The sequence below is a fragment of the Anarrhichthys ocellatus genome, unplaced genomic scaffold (assembly GCF_004355925.1).
Source record: "Anarrhichthys ocellatus isolate YVR2014 unplaced genomic scaffold, GSC_Weel_1.0 scaffold22, whole genome shotgun sequence".
Lineage (NCBI taxonomy): Eukaryota > Metazoa > Chordata > Actinopteri > Perciformes > Anarhichadidae > Anarrhichthys > Anarrhichthys ocellatus.
This window is the reverse complement of record NW_022280052.1, coordinates 4,808,057-4,830,304: the sequence shown is the minus strand read 5'-3', so window position 1 is coordinate 4,830,304 and position 22,248 is coordinate 4,808,057. Positions and strand designations below refer to the sequence as shown.

General features: G+C 42.8%; 1 protein-coding gene across 17 annotated transcripts in view; it reads right to left on the bottom strand.

Moving 5' to 3' along the window:
- Positions 1–22,248, bottom strand: part of ptprsa (protein tyrosine phosphatase receptor type Sa) — a 178,756-nt gene that overhangs the window by 98,125 nt on the left and 58,383 nt on the right. For all 17 annotated transcript variants that reach the window (XM_031859728.1, XM_031859727.1, XM_031859735.1 and 14 more), the window contains exons 3-4: positions 16,027–16,172; positions 13,547–13,688 (exon numbers count right to left, since the gene is read on the bottom strand). In XM_031859728.1, coding sequence (XP_031715588.1) covers positions 13,547–13,688; positions 16,027–16,172 — 288 coding nt within the window. The remainder of the gene's footprint in view (positions 1–13,546; positions 13,689–16,026; positions 16,173–22,248) is intronic.

Sequence of the window (22,248 nt, the reverse complement as noted above, 5' to 3'; positions counted from 1 at the left end):
GAGAGAGAGAGAGAGAGAGAGAGAGAGAGAGAGAGAGAGAGAGAGAGGATGATAAATATAGTGGAAGATGGTGAAGAATACTAATGGCATGCTCTCCTTCACACACATAACTAGATGTTTAACTAATGGGCAGTCCCAGCTGCTAGCTGTACAGACAATACAGTTTCATTTGCTCTGCACCCACAACACAGCCAGAAGTGTTCACATCACACAGGCAGGCCAGAGAACAGAGAGGAGTAAGAGTGTGTGAAGAGGGAAGATCTGTAGTAAAGCCGGGGAACAACTGTATTGTGGACAGTCTATTTTCTAGAATGCAGGTGCAGGTGCAGGTCTAGACTGGAATGACGTGAAGACATTTACTTCCCAAGTAAATGTTTCCAAACTATCTGCAACACTATGTTTTGTTCAAGGCCATATACTTGTATTCCTTATGTTGTGAAAGAGATCAATCTGTTTCTTTCTGCACTTGGTGGTGCCGTGAAGTAAAGCAGCTAGAAGCCTCCAGCTATTATTAAAAAAAAAGAAAGGGTGAAACCAGGTGTGTGAGCTTCTGGTCTTTATCCCATATGGACACGGGTCTGTTTCACTCAGCAGCTTTCTTGTCTGTGGTTGACAGATGGTAATTTATGATTATGGTATAAAGCCAAATGTATAGCTTCAAACCAAACAACACGGAAGTTGAAGAAAATTCTGAAATTTCCCTGTCTTCAATGCATCTTTCACATTCATGTCACATTCCCCGAATTCTATAGCCATCGGGATTGTTTTGAGAGATCCACAGCGATAGACAGAGGAACAGTGACAAAGAAAGATCCAGGGACGGAGAAGAATAGCAACACAGGGGAAATCTAATCACAGTGTCTCTGGCCCCAGCACCGATAGCCCTCTCTGGATAGCCATCTCAGCTGAATAATGGTTATTATACAGCAAGCACTCAACCTCTACCCCCGTGCTCTGTTCCCAGAAAGACGTCTGATATCCCATTGGTATTCTCCACACCTAGCACATCCAGCCACCAAGGGCAACATTTACATCCAAATCTCTGAAATACAGCCTGAGAGTAAAAAGCCTGAAAGACCAGACAGAGGGAAAGAGTGACAAATGAAGAGAGTGAGACAGCAAGACTGAAAAATGTGGGAGGGACGTTGAAGTTTGCAGCATCCCGTTGAAGCATCCCGTTGAAGTTTGCAGCAGAAGTTTGCAGCATTGCTAATCGAACCGCGAAATGAGTTTGTTGGGTCAGCTTTGGGACCATATGATGGTATATTTAAGGTAACTGTGTGATGATTATGTACCTTGTAGGTCTCTGAGGCTGTTTCAGACTATTATATGTGGGCTGTTTACATGTTTGTACTGTAAGGGCACTGTAATGCAGAAGACACACATGTCCTGTAAGATAAAAGGTCACAGGCTTGATTTCCAAAGCAGCAGGGTGTTCCATTAAGTGACCGTTGACTCTTGTGATTTAACCCTGTTTTAAGTAGCTACACTGGGAAGATGTAAATGTGTGAGTGACAAGAACTTTAGGCATTCAAAGTGACTGCACTGACAGTTCTAACTGTTGGCGATTTGCAAATACTTTCCACACCACCTCCAATTCTGAGCCCATATTAGGTCACATTAATAAAGCGCCGCTGAGCTAACAAGCACACAGCTTGTTTGCCAAAGGAAAAAAGACAGTGATAGAAGCCAAGAGGGGGATAGTCTAGGGAACAAATGGCGACAACCAGCACAAGCAGCAGTTACGACCACAGTTTTGTCAAATGTAAAAAGCCAAAAGAATGGAAGAAGAGAGAAATTGATTGTAAAACACCAGGAACCAAACCAAGAAAAGAAAATCTTGTTTATCGATAACACTATAGACAGAAATCATAAACTGATAACATCCTGCTGTTCAAGACTAAAGGAAATAATACATTCTTTCTGCTTGGAATTATACCATGTTTAATCTTTTGTCATTTGTATATTTTTGTTTTTAGATTTGAAGGCCCAGTCCGTATAAACCAACACACCACTTGGCTGATATATTTTCAAATAAACACACTGCTGCTGCAGTCAGTGTTTCTGAAAGTGAATCATTTTTTTTCATTTTTATTTCACTGAGAGCTCTTTTCGAGGAATGCCCTGATCCCATTCACACAGTTACACATTCACAACTGGAAGATGTCCAGTACATTGAAACCTGGACGCTGTCCGGTACAACAACAGTCTGATCTGCTGGTCTGCTGGCCAATGAGCAGCTCCACTAGAGCAGATGGGGTTACGGTATTTATCCTGACGTCTGGGGGGGATTGATCTGACAATCTTGCGGTCACCAAGCTTACTTCTCTCACCTTTAGGCCACCATTGCCCAATTGGACTCATGCATTGCGTGTACCTATTAAGATAGTGATACTGGCCTGAGTTGCTGCACCATTGTGTGCACAGAGTCTCATTGGTGAGCAGTTCAAAACTCACAGGATACAATTGGAAGCAAAAATATGATTTGAGATTTGAATGATATCAATATATTACTTTCATTAAAACTCGTGAACCGAAAGAAGCTTCAGTGAAAACTGTTCCACACATTTTCAAGTGTTTTAATGACCGAACGTGCAACACATTTTCATCTTTTTTTTTTTTTTTTTAATGTGTTGCAGCTGATGAAAAGGAGTTTTGACAATTCCTTCATGACTGAAACGCTGTCGTTACCCCGTGGATTTAACTGCTGGAAGCCGGGTCTAGTCTTCAGTGGTAAAACATAAAATACAGGCCATTTCCCTGATGTGGTGAGCCACCGTGATAGACACAGCAGAGACAAGAGAGACAAGTAATTGTCAAGGACAGCTCAGAAGATTCTCTGCTCGCAAGAAGAAGAGGTGGAACAAAAAACAACAACATAAAAGGTAAAGAAAATATTCTGTTTATCTGTCTCAACCGTTGGAAGTTTATCGAGCTCTCTCTCTCTCTCTCTTCTCTCTCTCTCTCTTTTCTCTCTCTCTCTCTGTGTCTCTGTCTCTCTCTCTCCCTCGTCAGGCTGCTGAGGCGTCTGGGCTAAGACAGGAGAACTCCAGGGGAGACAGGGGATGAGGCCGGGGCCATTAAAGGAAATGCCTCATCGAAAAGAAACGTCAACCAGTCAGGTCTGGTTTAGGGGTGGGTGGCTGTGAGTGTGTGAGTGTGTGTTTATTCAAGTTTATGTGTGCAGCAGTGGGCACCTTGAAATCTGACGTCAGATTAACACACGGTGTGGGCGGCAATGCTGCTGTACAAGCCTCTCAAAATGGGCTTCTGTTGTTGAATTGTTGTAGAGAATGCAATGCATGTCATCTCATTCAATCACAAGAACAGCTCAGCTTTATTCTCCTGCATATACATACACACACACATACACACACACATATATATATATATATATATATATATGTGTGTGTGTACAATTCAAGACTTTCTACTCCTGACATGTGGAGCAAAGGCCTCTCTAAGCTTCCCAAACCACATTGGGCCAAAACAATCACGGATTTAGAGGGCTGAACTGCTGTACTGTGGCGTTTCTGCCAAAGCAACTAATCTAACCCATACAAATACCAAGACCTGAAAACAAGACTGACAGTAATTGCTAAAGCTTTTGGAGGGGGGGGGGGGGGGGGGGTGGGGCGGGGGTGAGGTAATATTGTCTGGGTGGGCCATTAGCTCAGTGCACTAAGCTACTAGAGACAAATTTAGAGGCAACTTTGGTGTGCAGATCAACACTTGTGCATATGAGGGGCAGCAATACAACGCGGGCATGGCAATGAGAGTCACAAAGGATGTGGGCCTTCACCAGGGAGAGACGAAAAAAAACCCACATCCAGGTCATAGTGTACGAAAGGAAAACAAAAACACGTTCCCCTTCAGCTGTATCTACACAATGACGCCCCCCATTCACACAGACATGTAATGGCTGTAACAGAGAATGTGGGTGTATGGGTTTGTGGGTCGTGGACAGCGTCTTCCAACTGGCCTCTTTCTGAACGCTATTTCCTTCACACTCTTGTTCTCTATTCGTCCGTCTGATAAGTACATCTCGCTCACAACTGCAATGCTCGAACAATTCTATAAACAAGTCTTGGGTTTTACAAGATTTGAATATTTTTCTTGATCATGCATTGTGTTGTATAATAGTGGTTTGAGACTTATTACACATTACACTCGTTTCATCATAGAGGAAATACTAATAATGTGGTTAAGCTTGCCATCCAACTTTGAGGGCAGGAAGCGTAGGCACGGCACTTGTGAAGCATGCAGGACTCTAAGTCTTTTCAACTCTGCCAATCCTGCAGGGCCCACAGCATGACCTCCGCGTTGTACGACTTCAGTCACCTGGGCTGGTGGCTCATGCATATGCAAGCAGCTGGTGGTCCAGGCCATATCCCCGTGCTCCTCTTTATGCATGAGTTGGGCCACTCCAAGGGTCGTCAGTCACACTGTTTCCACAGGAACCACCTCTTTCTCCCAACTCTCATTTCATGCTTAAGTGTGGAGCACCTCCACTATTCTCGTAGAATGGATTGCTGATTTGGTACCTGCATATTATTATTGCAATGATATTGCTTCCACATGCTCATCTTATATTTTAAATATGTACTGTTCCAAAATGTGTTTTTTATTAATATTGGTATTTTTATTTTATTTTTATTGTCTCATCGGATTAATTAAAAAAAACATTTTGTCAAGTAAAATCCCATGTCCAATTGCACATTCATATGAATACGTTCATACACATACTATAATTACAGAGGACTGATTCCCAGACCAAAATACTGCCACACATTTTATGGAATATAATGAAAACATGATGCAAGAAATCTTAATAATAGTTTCAATCAAAGTTGACTTACATATAGATTTTGATAATTTTGGACATGTAACAATGAATTTTATTTTAATTATTTGAGTGGAGAGAAAGGAAATCAATTAAACACATTGTGATTCAATTACATGGAATTTGAATTATTATATATACACACAGAGCTTTAGACTTCTCTACCAAATGTGAGAAATATAAAAACATAAGTGAGATATATATCTTTTTTTAAATGTAAGAACCCAACATGTTCTAAAGCTCTCAGAGGAGGACACTAAGAGCTGTGAGCTGCAGCAGCCAACGTTGCTGCCTGCTCACAAACTGAAGGACAGGGAGTGAAAATGAACATCAGCCATACATTGTTAATGCTGTTGGCTGTTTGTTACTTCTGCTTTGTTTCCTGTTGGTATTGTCCCAACCAACTTTTGATTTGTAGGACTATGTATTTAAGTTTATTTTATTGAATTGAATATTTTGCAACATGTATCTATGCTTTGGCATGCTATGTAGAGTGTTACATCATGTCAGTAAAGCCCTTTGAAATTGAATTTGAATTTACAGCCATCAGATAAAGTGGCATTCGTCATATTTGGGACTGTACACATTGAAGGTGGCTATGGCTAAATAAATAAAAAAATGATGAAACTACTCTGCTTTGCCACTATCTGTATCTCATTAAGGAAAATAACTTGATATGGGAGGAAACATAAGGGTATCTACTGGCACAGGGCGAGGCACCAGGACAATCAGCCCTGTGAGTGCTTATCGTTGTACAAGTGTCCCGGAGACCCTGATTTCTCAATTTAGTCTCCTGGCCAACTCGTTGCTGTGACAAAGGATCTATTTATCTAAACTCTCTAGCCAGAAGTAAACAAATCAGCCAGACCCTTACTCCTATTTTGCTTGCCCCTTGCTCTCCATCTGCTTGCCACTTCATCTCTTCCTTTTTGTTCGCCTTTTTACTCTACCCTAGTGTCTTATATTGGCTGTGGCCAGATGCCTAGGCTGGCCAAGGTCATTCTACTTGAGCAGGAATTATATGAAATTGATGGCGAAGGTTCAGGAGCCAGCCAACCCTGGCTAGAGGAAAGCTTCTTCCACTTATCCCGCTCCATCAGCACCATCTCTTTCTCTCTCCCTCTTTCACCTTTATCTTTCTTGCTACTGCTCAGCTTGTGTCCCCCTTCTTCATCCTTCAATCACACATGATTACTGCATTACAGGTTCCGAGGATCAAAGGATTCCGAGGCCATAAACTCGCATCTGAGTGAATTTCCTCTCGAGCAAACTTTTTTTTCTCCCTGAGAGAAAGACAGAGTGAGAAAGATAGAAGGCTGCCAATAGTCTGGCAGGCATACAAATGCCAATATGGAGGTATGAAGGGGAACAGGGGGAGAAAAGGGTCAAAGGTGTGTAGGGAGATCTAGAAAGGAAGTGCCAGAGTCGCTGAAGGACAGCAAAGAAACACTTCTAAGGAAGAAACAAACAACTCTGTAAGCCTTAATGAGAGATCTGGGGCATGAGGGCCCTACATTTGGTCAACATCCGCCGATGTTTTTGTTGTTTGTGCCAAGCCTGCCCTCTACTATACACCAATAACAGCTAGAGAATCCCGACAAAGACCGGAGTAGAACCTCAAAAGCACCATTACATCATGATCACGTCAAGACATAATCCTCGTCAAATGTAAGAGAATAAGAACAAAACAAAACAAAAAAGAACAAAAATAGCTGTTTTGATGTGATTGTGATGTTATGCAAAAGGAGAGCGTACTGTTAACATTTGCAAGTGAAAAAAAAGGTGCCTCATGCAAGAATGGGTTTGCTGTGAGCCGGTAACCTGCACTCATGGGTGCTACTCAGATGTATTATTTACTGGTGGAGGCGGTGAGTGGGAATGAAAATTGACAAAAACAACTGAGAGAGTACATCGCATTAGCTCAGCGTGGACTCGGTCATGAGAGGTATGTTTGGGTCTCAGAGTCATGTCTTCGTTCTTGTCAGTCGTCTTCAAAATTCTTCTTACATGGCTAGAGACCACTGACTCATTGCCTTGAACTCAGTAAGTACAACAAAAGCGCAATAAGAAAATAGGAACGGTACCAATTTCTTCCTCTTTATTCCAGCATTTCTAGTGTTTTCCTCCTTCTACCTCTGCTTTTCTACTCACCTTACTGCCACTCTTTTCTGCATTTTCCCTCCCCTATCTGTCTTGCTCTTGCTATAGGTGTATGAGACTAGTGGAAGGGGGCAAAGATCACCTCAGAGGCAGGTGGTAAGGAAGAGGAAGAACAGCCAGATCTGTTGCTGATACTGCCAAGCTTATTCTTCACTGTCTCATTACGGGGTAGCCATTGCTTGCCTGCTGGCTCTCTCTCTCTCTCTTACCTCTCCTTATTTCCCCCCCCCCCACACACACACACACACACACACACACACACTCATACACAGAAAAAAGACTTAAACACACCACAAACACACAGTCACACAACTAACTCTGTGTCTCATACACATGCACACTCCTGCTCATGTTTCACGATGTGTCTTATTAATTTTTCATCCAGCCTGACTGATGCCCTGGACTCACCTCTTCCTCTGAACACCAACTAAAATAAGCATTCAACCCTCCGACACCAAATCAGCAGAGCATCAGCACTACAAAGAGAAAAGCCAGAAGAAAAACTAACCCCGGACAAATCAATGCAAAAGAAATGTAAATGTAAAAAACTGAAAAACATGCATTTGCAAAAAGTAAGTTTCAGGAGAGAAGAGTTTACTTTTTAACAACCCGTATATTTGTGAGAAAATGTAAAAAATGTAGATTTAAGAGGTTACAAAAACCCAACGGGTCACGAATGGACTCAGGGAATATTTCACAAACCTAAATGTGTATTTGTGCCGGTACTTGTTAGATACGCACAGGGAATACTGATGAAATGAATAGCAAGGAGAAGTTTTCTCTATTTTTCTCTCTTCTTGTCATCTCCTGTCTCTTCCCATCTGTCGTAGCCCGGGCTCAGACTTTTAAAATCTGAAACAATTTTGAAATAGGATTGCATCACACACGCAAGGAGAAATCCCACTCTTCCTTAACTCTGATTGCAAACATAAGCACACTAAAAGCTGTAAAGATGAGAAGCGTTCTTAACATAACCTAATGTTATGTGAGGCTTACCTTTTCCAACCTCTGTCTCTCCCTTTCTGTCCTCCTCCTCTCTCCATCTTCTCCTTAGTATTGCTCATTTTAGCTGAGGTAGCATCCAAGTATTTCAAAGCAGATTTTGATTCATTTTTGTCAGATTTGCAAAAGCATTTTAGGTAAAATATGTTTTTTTGTCTACAAAAGGACTCGAGGGACTTAAAGCCCTCTGCAGGCTGGTCTGCAGTTTTGTGACAAACAGCAGTTATTAAATACATCAGAATATTTTTTTCTTTTCTGCAGGTTGTTTATAATCCACTTGATAAATGGCTGTATCACACACATGCACACTAGTGATTATATACATCACCCTCCAGCCTGCTGTCCACTCCAACAGGCTGTACTTTCTCTCTCACACAACCAGTGAAATACAAAGAAAGAAGATTGGTAGAGACGGAAAGAAGAGAAGGACTGGGCAAGAGAGAGATAAAACACACTTTTGTTCCATCTCATCATTGCACCTCCGTCTGCCTCCCACCCCCCTTCACCCCCCCCTTCCTTCTCACCCCTTCTCCCATGAAAAGAGGTGTCTAGAATTCACTGGGCTTGATCTGTGCACAGACTGTTCATGAATCAGGATCCAGAAGCCCATTAAAACTCATCATTACCCGCTCCTTCACAAGAGAGCGGCCATTTAGCAGACAGCCTGATCAAACAGTATGCACGCCACGCCCCAACTCCCTCTGTAATACCCGAACATGACCGGCACAGGGTGGCATGGGCGGAGTCATCAGTCAATTTAAAACCCGCAGTTGAAGCGGCACATGCAGCTTGTGTTGACCTGAATCCACGTGTAGCTAGAAAACAAAACTCCACTTGTACAAACAACATAATAAACCGTGAAGTAGGTATACATTTCCTGTTAACATGGCTGAATCCAAATGGACACGGTATCCTATTCTCTTTGCCAACATTTGTAAACTGAAAGCCGAGATCAAAGTCCGGTGTGCATGAGATTGCATCCGCCCTGGCTGGTGTTGGTTTTATATGTAAATGTTGCCCGTCTGACATTTACCCGTGTCTACTCTACCTTAGAACAAATAATCCTCGAGAAGAAGCTTTCGCCAGAGAAAGAAGAGGAGGAGGGGTGAAGTTAGGAGGAGTTGGAGGCGAAACTAAAGGACCACTTAAAATATATATGAACTAAATCAGTGCTGTGGTTGACAACCAGACTGGCAACTTGGCATACTCTGAGAGAAAGCAAGACGATTGGAGAGTTTTGCGAGAGAGTAAATGAGCGATGAGAAGCAGAGAACGTTTGATCGGTTCCACCTGGTCGGGAGTGGCAAAAGAAAATAAGCAAGATGTGAGTGGGACTGTGTGTGTGGGCGTGTGCACACAGGTGCACGGCAAGAAAATGTAGTTCATGGCTAGGCTTGGTATCTAGCACTCATTTAAAGCCAGACCAGAGAAGTGATCCGAGTGTGTGTGTGTGTGTGTGTGTGTGTGTCAGAGGAGAGTCTGATGGTTCAAACAGCACAGACCAGACTGTCACTTCATAAGAAAAACTCTCAGCTCCATGGATTCATCACTGAGGTTTAAATCACCTAACATGGTTATTAAATGTTTAAAACCTTACTGTGATCTGAACGGTGGGTTTTCCAAACACACGCATAGAAACATCATATTCACAAGAAAAAAGAATATCAGACCAAATCCCATCAATCACAGTTTTTGCTCGTTGGGATGCCACGGGGGGGAGAATCAATTTGCAACAGTAATCACAGAACTAAAGACTGCAGCGGTCTAAAATACAGCCACACAAAGCGAGATAACTCCCCGTCATCTCCCCACAACAGCATGAACTGACAGTATCCCAGTGGCAACTTTGACATTCTAAAACACTTGCCTGAAAAACAGGCAAATCCAAAAAAAACAGCAAAAGAATGTTGTCATGAAAAAAAAGAAACACAGCAAGCTGCAAGTTGAGTCAGATCTCAAGAGTGTGCTTCATACGTTTGTCAGTCCCTCTCCAAGGACTCCCAGAGGACTGTGTGCAAGTCTTAGTGGAGCCAGATGGTCCGCATCTTAGGTATTCAGCTGAGGCAGTGGAGCAAGGAGGTGTCACAGTCGATCCTAAAGGCACCCTTCCATTGCCACCAACAAAAACATCCACGCACATACACACAAACACAGACAACAGAATGTCTGTATCCTGCAATGTGTACATGTTTTTGTAAATGGAAGTCAGCGTCAGCACATTAAGTGTTGAAGGCGGTGATGTGCATGCACATCGACGGTATCTGTGTGCATCTTTGCTGTATGTGCGCATATCTCTATCAGTGCTGCCAAGCATTGAAGTATACATGTGTTCACTTTCATATTCAATTATTTTGCGCTATGACAGAAAAAAAACGGTGGACTGCACGCTTTTGTGTGTGTATACCGTATGTGTGCTACTGAGCAGTGACTATACATATATACATGTGGACTATGTAAGTATTAATGCTCATTTATGGGTTATGGGAGTTTCCTGACCGTTTGATAATAAGTGTGTACAAGCATTACAGTGAGATTGTCGACATTAAATTATTTATGATTGTTTTTTGTGAGTATCCCGTTGATGTGTTTCCACATGTAAAAATCCTATCTTGTTTTAAGAAACCTGGATAAGCCCTTATCCTGTATACGAGCAACCTCAGCTGGAGAAAGGAAGCCGCGATACTGTTGCATGTATACACCTAATTCCGGTTATTGAGCGCCGACGACTACCTGTGCAGGGGCCGCTTCAGCCAAGTGATGCAACAGAAATACAAACAATGGCGACAGCAAAAAAAAAGCGCCTCACTTCTGGAGCGACGAAGAAAAACACTTTTGTCTTTCGGGAATAAAAAGAGGCTGAGTTGTAAGTTCTTTGGGCAATATTAGCAGAGAAGAAATAAGCAATTAAATTGTCAAGTGGTAGTAAATGTACTGCGTAGTGTTTAGTCGCTCTCATCTCTGGTTTGTTTTTGTAAACATCACAGCGCCTGCGCAAATAAGACGCAGCAATTAGGAACCGGGATACTAATATGTATCATTTATACGGGGGGTATGAATAACCCAATTACTCTGTGCTCGTGTAAATATTCAATCCACAATATGATCATACCTGGGATAAGCCTCATGAATTCATTTTTCATGTCCATGTAAACACAGTGATTGTCGTATAAGCCATGCATGTTGGTTTAAATCGATGTAATTCGATTTGTTCCTGGGAGCGTGTGTGCATTGGGCTGGATTTCCTCACAAATGCGTGCCATGGCTTTTCTGGCCATGGCACGCATCATGGTGACCCATTTTTTGCCTCTCCAGATCCCACACCACAACTCCTCTGTTTACTGTGGATGTGTCCCTTGTGCCTTGTCCCATATCCCATAATCCTTTGCCCCTGTTCCAAGAACCCAGGTTCGGCTATTGTCCTCCTCACCTGTTCTACATTGCCAATCATCCACAGCACCCCCCCCCCCCCCTTTTCTCTCCCTTCATCTTTGGCCAACGCTTCTCTTTTATTTTCACCTATTTCTCCCTCTGGTTTGCTCTACTTACATCACTACTTGCATTTTCTCGCTAAATTCATCCTCAATCGTTTTCTCACTTTCTACCGATGAATTAAATCGTCTCTTCTCCCATATTTTCTATTTTTCTCTCTATATCTTTTCCTATCTCCTTCCTAATGGGTTAATGCAGGGGGACCCGACCTCATTAAACATGGAAAACAGAGAGAACGTACTGCTCTCCACCTCTGCTGCTCGTCTCGCATCTTCAACCTCCGTCCTCACACTCCCACCCCTCCTTCAGTGCCGGGTCCTGCCTGGGCCTGAAAGATGCTGTCTTCCTCTGGGCTCTAGAGGAAACCTTGTCGGGCTGATTCCAATAACTTTTCATTTTCCTTCTGCTCCTCTGGACTGCCCTGGGTTATGCCCTGTGCTCTTCCACACAACTGCACACACTGACATGCACAAGCCTGGGCTTGTAGTTTGAACTTTGGTCTGCTTGTTCTTTGTTTTCAATTTCTTGTTTCCAGTCTGTCTGTATGTGTCCACTCTTTCTTTTTAAAGGACTTTCCGGACATGATTTTTACAGTTCCCCATAAATAAATTGGGTTTTGACTGTGAATAGCATATGTTGAATAAACATGATTTAATGTCATTGTTTTGAGCAGGCTGAAAGCGCGATTGCTTTCGGGTCATGTACTGACATATAAAAGCTTCAAACATGATCCTGCAAGGACATTTTAGATTCAAGGATCCTAGAAATCAGACGTCCTTAAGCACAGCACCAAACTGCTACCTGCTCACTCAATGTACATCAATGTATGGCATGAGTAGAAACAGGAACGCACATGTCATTTCAAATTCTAAGTACCACAATCCAAATTCTACATCAAGTTTTGAAAGGCACCTGAGGCACTCACACCCCCCGGCACCCAACAGCATGCTTCCAGGGTGGGGGGGGGGGGGGGGTTTGTTGCTAACAATAACTAACCCAGGATGCTGGGCCAGGCTTCCAATCCCTGGTCCAACACCCCACCCCACCGCACTGCCTGTGGATTTGACAGCCAAGAAGGCCTAGCTCGTGTGCTGCCAGCCAGCCAGCAATAGCTCAGCTTCATCCAGCCCTGGAAACATGGCAGATGGCAACAGGAGAGAACAGAAGAGAAGACATTGTGTGTGTGTGTGTGTGTGTGTGTGTGTGTGTGTGTGAGACAGACAGAGACAGGTAGAACGATAGAGAAGAAAGCGGGAGTGTGCGACCACATGCTTACTTGCCGATGATACCGTCCTCTATGTCCTCTAAGCAAGCCAGAGCTAAACAAATGGTATAATATCTTTGCTGAATCCAAACTTGCACCTATAGGAGCAGATTAATAATAGGTCCTCAAAGTTTAGCTGTTATTTTACACCTGTGTGCATCTCCAAACACATCTGTCCACCACTGTGCCCTGACTGTATGTGGGTGACCAATCAATCTTTTTTTTTGTCATTCAGGGATCTTATGGGTTTGCACCGTGGCCAAATAGAGGTGCAGCTCTTCAATGAATGGACATTTGATTAGTTCCATTACATTGATGGATCCTTGATGAATAGCCTTCACACCGTCCATTTGCTGTGAGTACGAGTCTATTTTAGGCTGTGACACATGTCCGCACAAAAGCTTTAAGAGATAATTCTCCACATTTCCACATGTATTCATTAAGCTTCTCGAGTGATGATTCATGTAAATGATTGAGCTTATATAGTAGTATTAGTGCACAAGAAGACAATCTTTGTATGTGCCAAAATCTAATAAAATCACATCAGTAGAAGAGTCTTGTCTGCAATTTATGACCCAGCTGAACGGCTTCTCCGGCTAAAGCCAAAATGGCTTCCCAGACAAGTACTGGAGTACAGAAACTCCAAGCAAAGTACAGCCCTCGCTCACTGGCAAAAACTCCCAAGGCAAGATGTCATCATAAAAAACTTGAGGAGCTCACGGACGCCCACTTTAATGATTTATTTTGTAGTTAGCCCCCTGCACTCTGTTTCATAATGCAGGACTCACCTCGGATGATGGACAGCTTGGCATTGACAGTAATCTCTGCCTCGCTGTTCTCAGCAACGCATTCGTAGATGTTCTCGTCACGTGGCGCTCGGAGAGGCTGGATTCTGAGTACGGCACCGGCACCCTCGTCAAACTCAATGGTCTGTTGGGCAGAGTCAACAACAAGGTTAAGTTAGACAGTTTTGAACTCAACTTGGCATTAGCATAGAGCGATAGAGCAAGCTATTTTCTTGGAGGATGAGTTATTATGTTTTAAATGTAACTAGGTTAAACTAAGAAGTCAGTTTGTCAAAATTGATCAGAAACATTACCCAAAACCAAAGACATATGAAAGTTACATGTTATTATGTTTATTATGTTAGTTACAAAAAGATATCCTTGGTAGGGCACTCACTGCCGAGGTGCCCCTGAGCAAGGCACTGAACCCCCAGACTGCTCCCCGGCACGGTAAAGTTAAAGTAGCACGGGTTAAGTGGCTGCCCACTGCTCCTAGTACTAGGACTGTGTGCTGTGCTATGTAAAATGTGGAACCATACAAACTTGATTTGATTTGACAATCCAGCCCATCCCAATATCTCTGCGTGTGATGTGCTCTCTTTTCTTTGTTTTCATCTCCTCTTTTCCATCTGTAATTATGCTCTTTGTTCTCTGTAAAGCCCGTTGCTGAAAGTGCTTCTTAAAAACCAAATCAGGCAACACTCACGCACCATGTGCCGGGAATATTGAATAGAGAGAAGCGGTAGTTATGATAAAATAAATATTACATAAACGTTAATATGCTTTGTGGGCTATACTCACGTTAACAACATAAGGCACTTTCCGTCAATTCTACAATAAAGTGGTGTCATTTTGGTTAGATGTGTTTGTGTACACCGAGTTTTTAAAGATATGTATCATTCTAGTACAGCAAAAAACATGGCAAAGTGCAGTTTCAGCATTACGAAGAAAATGTAAATCTACAGTGTTCTACCTAACTGGACATCAGCATTGGGGTGTTTTAAATGTCAAGATCAATGAAGTACGTCTGAAATAGTCTGGACCTGCCAATAAAGTTTTTACTTTTTGATTTAATCAATCAAAACAAATGTAATAATTCCCTCATTACAAACAGTAGCACAACTTTAATAGGCACCTTTTAAATGTGTCTATATTTCAAAATGTGATGCCAGTGGCTGAGAGAACGGCAGTTTTGACACAATAGGTCGTGAAAAACACATCAACAGCCATGTATCCTGTAGCAAGAAGCAGAGACACAAGGCTAGAATTTAAATCGTGGCATCTTTGAACCAATTACCCCTTCCCTTTAATATAGCCAGTCAGATTCTCTTTTGTCTAATTCCAGTTGGATGAAATGTTTCGAGAAGATGGTCAGCCTGTCGGCCATTCTCACGGCAAACCTACTCTTCCAACATCGATCGTTCCTTAGAGGAGCTTACACCATCTCAACGAAGGGTTCAGTGCTGAGATCTCTGAGCAAAGCATGACTTTGAGATACAAGTGCAAGTCGTGAGCAGCCCTGCTGCTCCACTGCTGCACATCTCAGGGCTGAGCCACTAATTAGGCTAAAAACACTGCAGAGCATGGCATCGTGATCGATATCAAAGCGGCTGTCGAGAGGGAAGAACAGGGGGGTGGAAAAAAAATCACAACTACTTCAAAAACCCTTTGCACATTATTTCATTTCTGCTAAACGGAGGAAGAGAAGTGTCCGTTCTGGCGGGCTCCTTCACGCCCTTGGCTTTGTTTCCCACTTAGCATGCAGAAGAAAGGAACGTACAAACACAACTTTTTATTTTGTCTTCTGTTGGGACGCTGCTGCTCCCCCCGTTGATGTTGTTGTCATTATTGTTTTTGCTTTTTTAGCCCCCCTCCCCTGTGGTGGTCTTCATGCTGCAGTGTGTGCATGTCTATCTCTGTGCGCCGCCGACGTTAACGAAAGCAACTTTTTAATTAAGAGACACTGAGCATCAATCAAGACTTTTTAGAGATGCCATCTGGGACGCCTGCCGAGAACTGAACAACAAACATCATGAATAAGGCACACACACACACACACACACACACACACACACACACACACACACACACATGCATTCACACAGACAGGGCGGTTTGCAGAAAAAGAACCAGTGCTGGAAACAAGAAAGTGACAACTGAGACAAAGTCAGTCAAGTGCAAAGAGGACAGAGAGGGAGGAATGGGAGGGCTCTGCATTGCGTTACTGGGCAACTGTAACCACTGGTGGACCTGCACATGGCCAAGACATTAGAGAGGCCAGTCCATGGAAACTATTTGTGAAAACCGTGGGTGTAGAAAGCAAACTAACTGCAAAAAGAGACTGTGCTTGTAATGTGAAAAGTAGTGCAGGGCAGCGTTTAGTGTTGCATGACAATTCAGTGACGTGGTACGGGACAGCGACAATGAAGTTGCCCTCCTCACCCGTAGAGTACAGCGGTGATCAGCAGGGCTCGTTGACTCACCTCTATACGCTGGGAGTTGACCTTCTTGCCCTTCTTGTTCCAGCTAACCCTCGGCTTGGGGTCGCCTGTTGCCTGGCACACAAAGGAGACCACGCCCCCCGAGACGCCAATCTGGTCAACGGGAACTTTAGTGAACCGCGGTGATGCTGGGGGAAGACAAGGACGGACAGAAAGAGAGAGAAAGACATTAGCACACGCCATGAGACGAGTTGTCACTACCGCAGTTGTTTTCGGTGAATGCACTTCCGAAAAGACAGACTACCAAATGTCTATTTCTACACACGGATACGAGTGCGCCTCTTTGTAATGTTACGCAATCCCACACTTTCCTCTCTCCGAGCCCCTCTGCATCTTATTCTCACTGCACCCACACACACTGTTCCTTCAGCAGAGCGAAGTCTTGGATATGTAATAGGAGACAGCCGGGTTCAGCTTTGGAGAGATACAAAATAAATAGACAGACAGACATTCAGAACAGACAAACAAACAGAGCGACAGATCACCATCCATCCATAGTGGCCTATCGACATCAAATCAAGTGTCGCACCGGTTGCTTTTTTTAACCACTGGACCACCTGAATCACCCCCTGCAGTACACACATACGTGGAAATAAAGAAGAGTGCCCTTCCTCATCTAGTACCGTAGTTTCAGTGCTGTGTAATTCTGTGTGTAAATCATGACGCTGTGAATTTATATGTTGAGCGTGTGCCAAGGTGCTGATGATTAGTAGCTCAAAGATCTCTCCATAGGGAGAATGGAATCTGAGTATTATCAGCACAGTAGCAAACTCTAAGAAAAGGGCTTGAGGAAGATGAGGCAACGCATGTGGGGTTTTGTTTTTATTTTAAATTATTCAAACAGTTTGACACTACTTTTGCTGTTTGATAGAGTATTTCGCTGACAAACCCACAAGAATTGGTGCAATTCTCACTTGGACCACGACAAAATGTTTGCAGGCATAGAACTGAGACCCTTTGTGTAACTGTCCATCAAAAAAAGTAAGTCATTTTGGTGCCTTTGGTGCAGATTTGTTCTTGCATGTCTTGGTTGCAGAGGGTTCAAAACAACAAGCCTGATAGAAATAGAGAGAAAGAGAGAGAAAAAGGAACAGATCCTCCTGGGGAACTCGTTATATTGGAATCATACAGATATGCGAGGATGATCAAACGGCTAGCGCATAACGTCAAATTAATAATTAAGGGACCATAGGCCGACACCAGTCTCCAGGCACTACTAAACACATATGAAGGAGAGTTCCTGCATGTATTATTGAGTAAGGAGAGATAGAGAGTGGATATTTAGAGAGAACGAGGCAAAAAGAAATAGTGTAGGACAAGGGAAATGAAAAGAAGAAGAAGGGTGAGTGTACTGCTTCAGGAAAGCGGAGGCACCGCATGCAAAGTTCATCTCACCGCCCCCAACTAACAAGCCAAATATCCCTGACGCAAATATTACACCAGCATACACAAACTGGTTTAACTAGCGGTCGGTCGGCTAGTTAATCTCAAAAGCAGTTTTCACAATGTCCTCTACCAGCTGGATTTCTTCAGGTAGGAGAGGATTTCTAAAGGATGAGTGCCTACGCACGTCACAACAAACACCAAAATGTGTTTCTGCCCTGCTTACAAGTGTGCGCCAGCGTCAGACACACTTAACCTTGATTTTACGAGCTTAGATGACTGTGATTGCAAGATTATCACTGAAAGCAAGAATATGTGCTGTCCATGGTCAAATGAACTAAAAGAAATGCTATAGTTTTGTTTTTTCAGACTATGGTAGGCAGCTAGAGTTATTTACAAGGAGCTGAGCGGAGCAACTTTTATCTTGCTTATATTTTTGTCATCTGCATATACGGTATATGCAGCTCTAGGGGTAGATCGTGACACTAACTACACTGCCAGGATTAAAGGCGTTACTCCCACTGTGCACACAGCAATTCAATTAAAGTGCTAACTTCATTGCATTTGTGGATTGAATGGTCATATGATAAAACATCATCCTGATTGGCTGTGCGTGTTGGACATTGACAGACAACATGCTGAGCTAAATAAATCAGCCAAAGGGCAAGGATGAAACTCTTCAGCTTCAAAAACACTGCTGGCAATCATTTTGATGTTGAAAGTATAGATTCCTGGCACTCTCAAGGTCAAATGAAAGAGTACATGTCTTGGCTCCCTCAAATATTACTCTGCATCTGTTAAAAAATAAGCCGATAGAAGGACGATTTTCCTAAATCCTCATTCTAAAAGAATAATCTAATCTAAAAGAGCCCAGTTTTGATGAGGATATGTAATGGCAGTTGAACATAAGAAATGATGATCTTCCAAACATGTCCAGCATTGGAGCATTGGCTGAAGAGGTTGTTCTCAACCTGTTGCATATTGTTTAAATGTACCATTAAAGGCGGGAATCATTAACAAAACTGACCTTCTGATGAGATTATACACATCACAGATTACCCACCAAATTAAAGATGGAAAGTCTAACATAAATCATCTACTCTATATTTTACAGGCGTATATATTATGGAGGTTGTGTAGGCGGGTGATATGAGCACTGTCCATGTGAAGGAGTAGGCCTCCTTTATTTGTCCGTTGCAAACAATGGTCCCTTTTAGCATTTTTCAATCTCAATTTCCATTCTGAATCTGCACAATGCAGCTTTACACAACACAGCTCCTCTGCAGTTGACCTCCCGTTACAATGTGCCCTCTGTCGAGACAGAAAAGGGATTTACACAGAGCAGGCCTGTGGCAGTGGTTCTGCTGAAGGCCAGCGCTCTTTGATTAGTTTTCCCTTGGACCATTCGACATTTCCACCCAGTCGCCTTCTTCCCTGTTCTTCCCTCTTGCTTCACAGGATGAGGGAGATGTACAGTACAATGAACGCACCAGCCCACACGTCAGTCTGGATTTAACTCCTGACAGATCCAGGATTTTCTCATAATGGACTGTTTTCAACGTTACCTCGGGAAGGTTTGAAGAAAGCTGGGGGGGCTACCACAAAAAAAAGGGGTTATATATATCTATATATATCTATATCTATATCTATATCTATATATATATATATATATATATATATATAGGGGTTGTCGGAGAGGAGGAGGTGGGAGGTCAGTGGAAAAGAGAAAGCTAGAAGAGGAGAGGAGGTGACAGGAGGACCAGGGACTAGAATATATGATGTAAAGCGGGAGGGCAGGACAGAACGTGTAGCATATATCATGAATCCGAAACTTTTAAAAAGTGTTCTCCTTTCTTCTGCATCAAGTTTCACAACAATTCTAACACCTCCTTATAGAAGACACTTCATACATACTGCCTGAGTGCATTTTGTGAAATGATGGCTGTAAACCGATCACCTCTATTGTCCTTTGAACTATATATGACGTCCTGTTATCTCTGCACAATATGTTCAGTGGGTATTTATGTTATGTTGTCCCGTTTCACACAGACTATTAAAGTGGCGTAGACTCTCCTGGAAACCAGAAAATGACACATAATTATATAACAGAAGTACCGTTTCAGGTCTGCTGTCTCTCTCTCTCTCTCAACACTCACTTGCTCACTTACGTGCTCTTTCTAATGTATTCTTTTTTTTTACACTAGTCAGGTAGTCAGTTTAATATTTTTCAACGTCATAAACATTATTTAACTTCCAATCAACCCAGGTTGGGTAAACGGCCCATGAATGTCTACTATAGTGCAATTACTACAGGCATGCAGTGTGTGGTTGTGTGAACTCTGACGAGCGTAATTAACCTTTTTTTTTTATTTTCATCGGCTGTGTGCCTCTGGGATTCTGCTGGCAGTTACCATTGACTTTCACTTTTCTGGAATTTGAACCTTGGTACGTCGTCAGTAATTGCAGGTTAGAAAAGGTTGAGTAGCGTCAGGGTTGAAGTGCTTAAAAAAAAGTCCCAATAATGTGTGATGGCATAGACCACACCTTATTATTGTTACAGGCTCATTCACAACGTCTCATGCATTGTGTGTAGATTCAGTATCTACATCATGGACAACAGCAGTGGACACACACTGGCTGTTGTAGGGAATCAAACATGTGGCTTTCCTGTTTAAGGACCGCCTCTGTAATGTGCAGCATCAATATAACATATTAATATTATATGTCAGTCCTCTGCTACAATCACCTAAAATGAACTTGACCAACAATGATGTTAATCCCTATATTTCCGTCCAGTGGTCGATACTCTTTAGTGCTACTGTGCTGAGAGATGTTTCCCATAAAACATGTAGCGCTGCTCTCCCCTACACATGTGATGTGGTAAGGTTTAGGGTAAGTCACTTTGCGATGGACTATCTCGTTGACTTCATCTGAAATAAGTACATTATATACAATCTGATTTTGAAGCTGGCAAAAGCTGGCAGGTTCTTTATTTACAGTAATTGTATCATTACCTGAATCTTTGTTTGTAATAACGCTACCTTTAGCCCCTTTAATCATCAGCCATCTTTAGATCTACTGCGTAAAAGTAGATAATAAGTCAAAGATGTACAATTTAAAGTGTAAAACCATTCAATATATTTCCATTCTTCATGACTGTAAAACCTCCTCTGCTTTTTGTGCACGTAAACACACAGGGCACAGAGGTTGGATTCCCACCGGTGCCGCCTATTTTAAAAATGTACACTATTCTTTTGCTGTAAGGTACCTTGTATAAAAGTCTCCATCAAACAGTGTGCATTATGTTAACATAGATGACATTGAAAGGACATGGCGCCTGCAGTGGCCATTTGTCCTTTCTACCTACGTATCTCTTTATTCCCCAAAGCTTCCCCTCAGACAGACGGAGGTCCGGCACTGCCCAGATAAGCACACAAGACCCGTCCTTATCTGCCTGGCGGGGTAACATGGCCCGAGCTAAAATAACCAGCAATGGGGGCCCGGCTATCTTCACAAGGCCCCGAGAATACAATAGATCCCGGCAAACACAATCGGCCAGCAAGAGGGGGAAAAAAAAAACCTCACACTGTGCACACAGACGCTTGTTAAGCTAATACAGCTACCACCTGCTACTGGCCGCCACCTCTGTTGGACCTGATAACACAGAATACACCAGCACTGTGATTATAGAGTGGTGGAAAGTGGGAGGTGGGTATATGTGAATATGAGACAGCTCCATTTACACTTCCTTTTTGTTGTCGTTTGGGAGAGGGGGAGTAAGAGGAGGGATGGAACTGGTTTTATGACTAATACGGTAATTGACGGAGAAAAGCTTCTTGGGTCATAAATAGGAGCCATTATCCACTGAATTAGCAAAGTGGGAGACAAAATGATGCACGGCCATTTAGTGATTTGCAGGAAAAGGCAGAGAATTGGGAAAAGGCACTCTCCATCTTGCTACAAATGGGTATCTTTCACATCACAGAGAGACCTTTTCTCCAGCCATGTCTGAAGAGAATGTTTGGTGCTATTATTAGTGGTGACACTACACGCAAACTAATTACACTTTCTCCTGCCACTCACGTGGAAGTCTGGGAAGAGGGTGTGGTCAGGTTGATGATGCAGATGAAAATGATATCAATTTATTCAAGCAACAAGTTAAAAGCATAAAACCTATTCCATATATTTTCATCCCACTCTGCTGCCTCTGTGTTCCACAGTCTTCTGTCTTTTTTAGTACGTTTACAAAGTGGATAACAGGAACATGAATGACTGTGTGTTACTGACCTAAAGTTGATTTACTCATTCATTCTGGCTGAGATTAAACTTAATTTTCATATTAGTGAATCAGCAGACACATGACACACACACACACACACACACACACACACGTCAGGAAAAAATAAGAACAGCCAATGACTGAACGGGGGAGCGATTTGGCATCCCGACATGTGTTCCTTCTTTTTCGTTATCCACTAAGTCTAATTAGAACTTTGGACATTTTCTCCTGATTTAATATGATTTACTTTGAGTCATCTCTAAACATTCTAAGGCCATTGTTCAGCAGCAAAAGACCAAGTCAAATGGACTAGCAGTGTAGAGAGATGTTGCTGACGTTGAACTCCAGCAATGTGGACCTCTAAGGTGTAGAGATTTAACCAGCTTGCAGTATCCGCCTAAGAGCTATCCAAAAGACTCAGCAGGCCGCCAAGCTGCTAGAGCTGCCTGTCCGTCAGTCCTGGACCTGACTTAAAACCCTAGCAGCCTTTATCAGCACACACACACACACACACACACACACACACACACACACACACACAC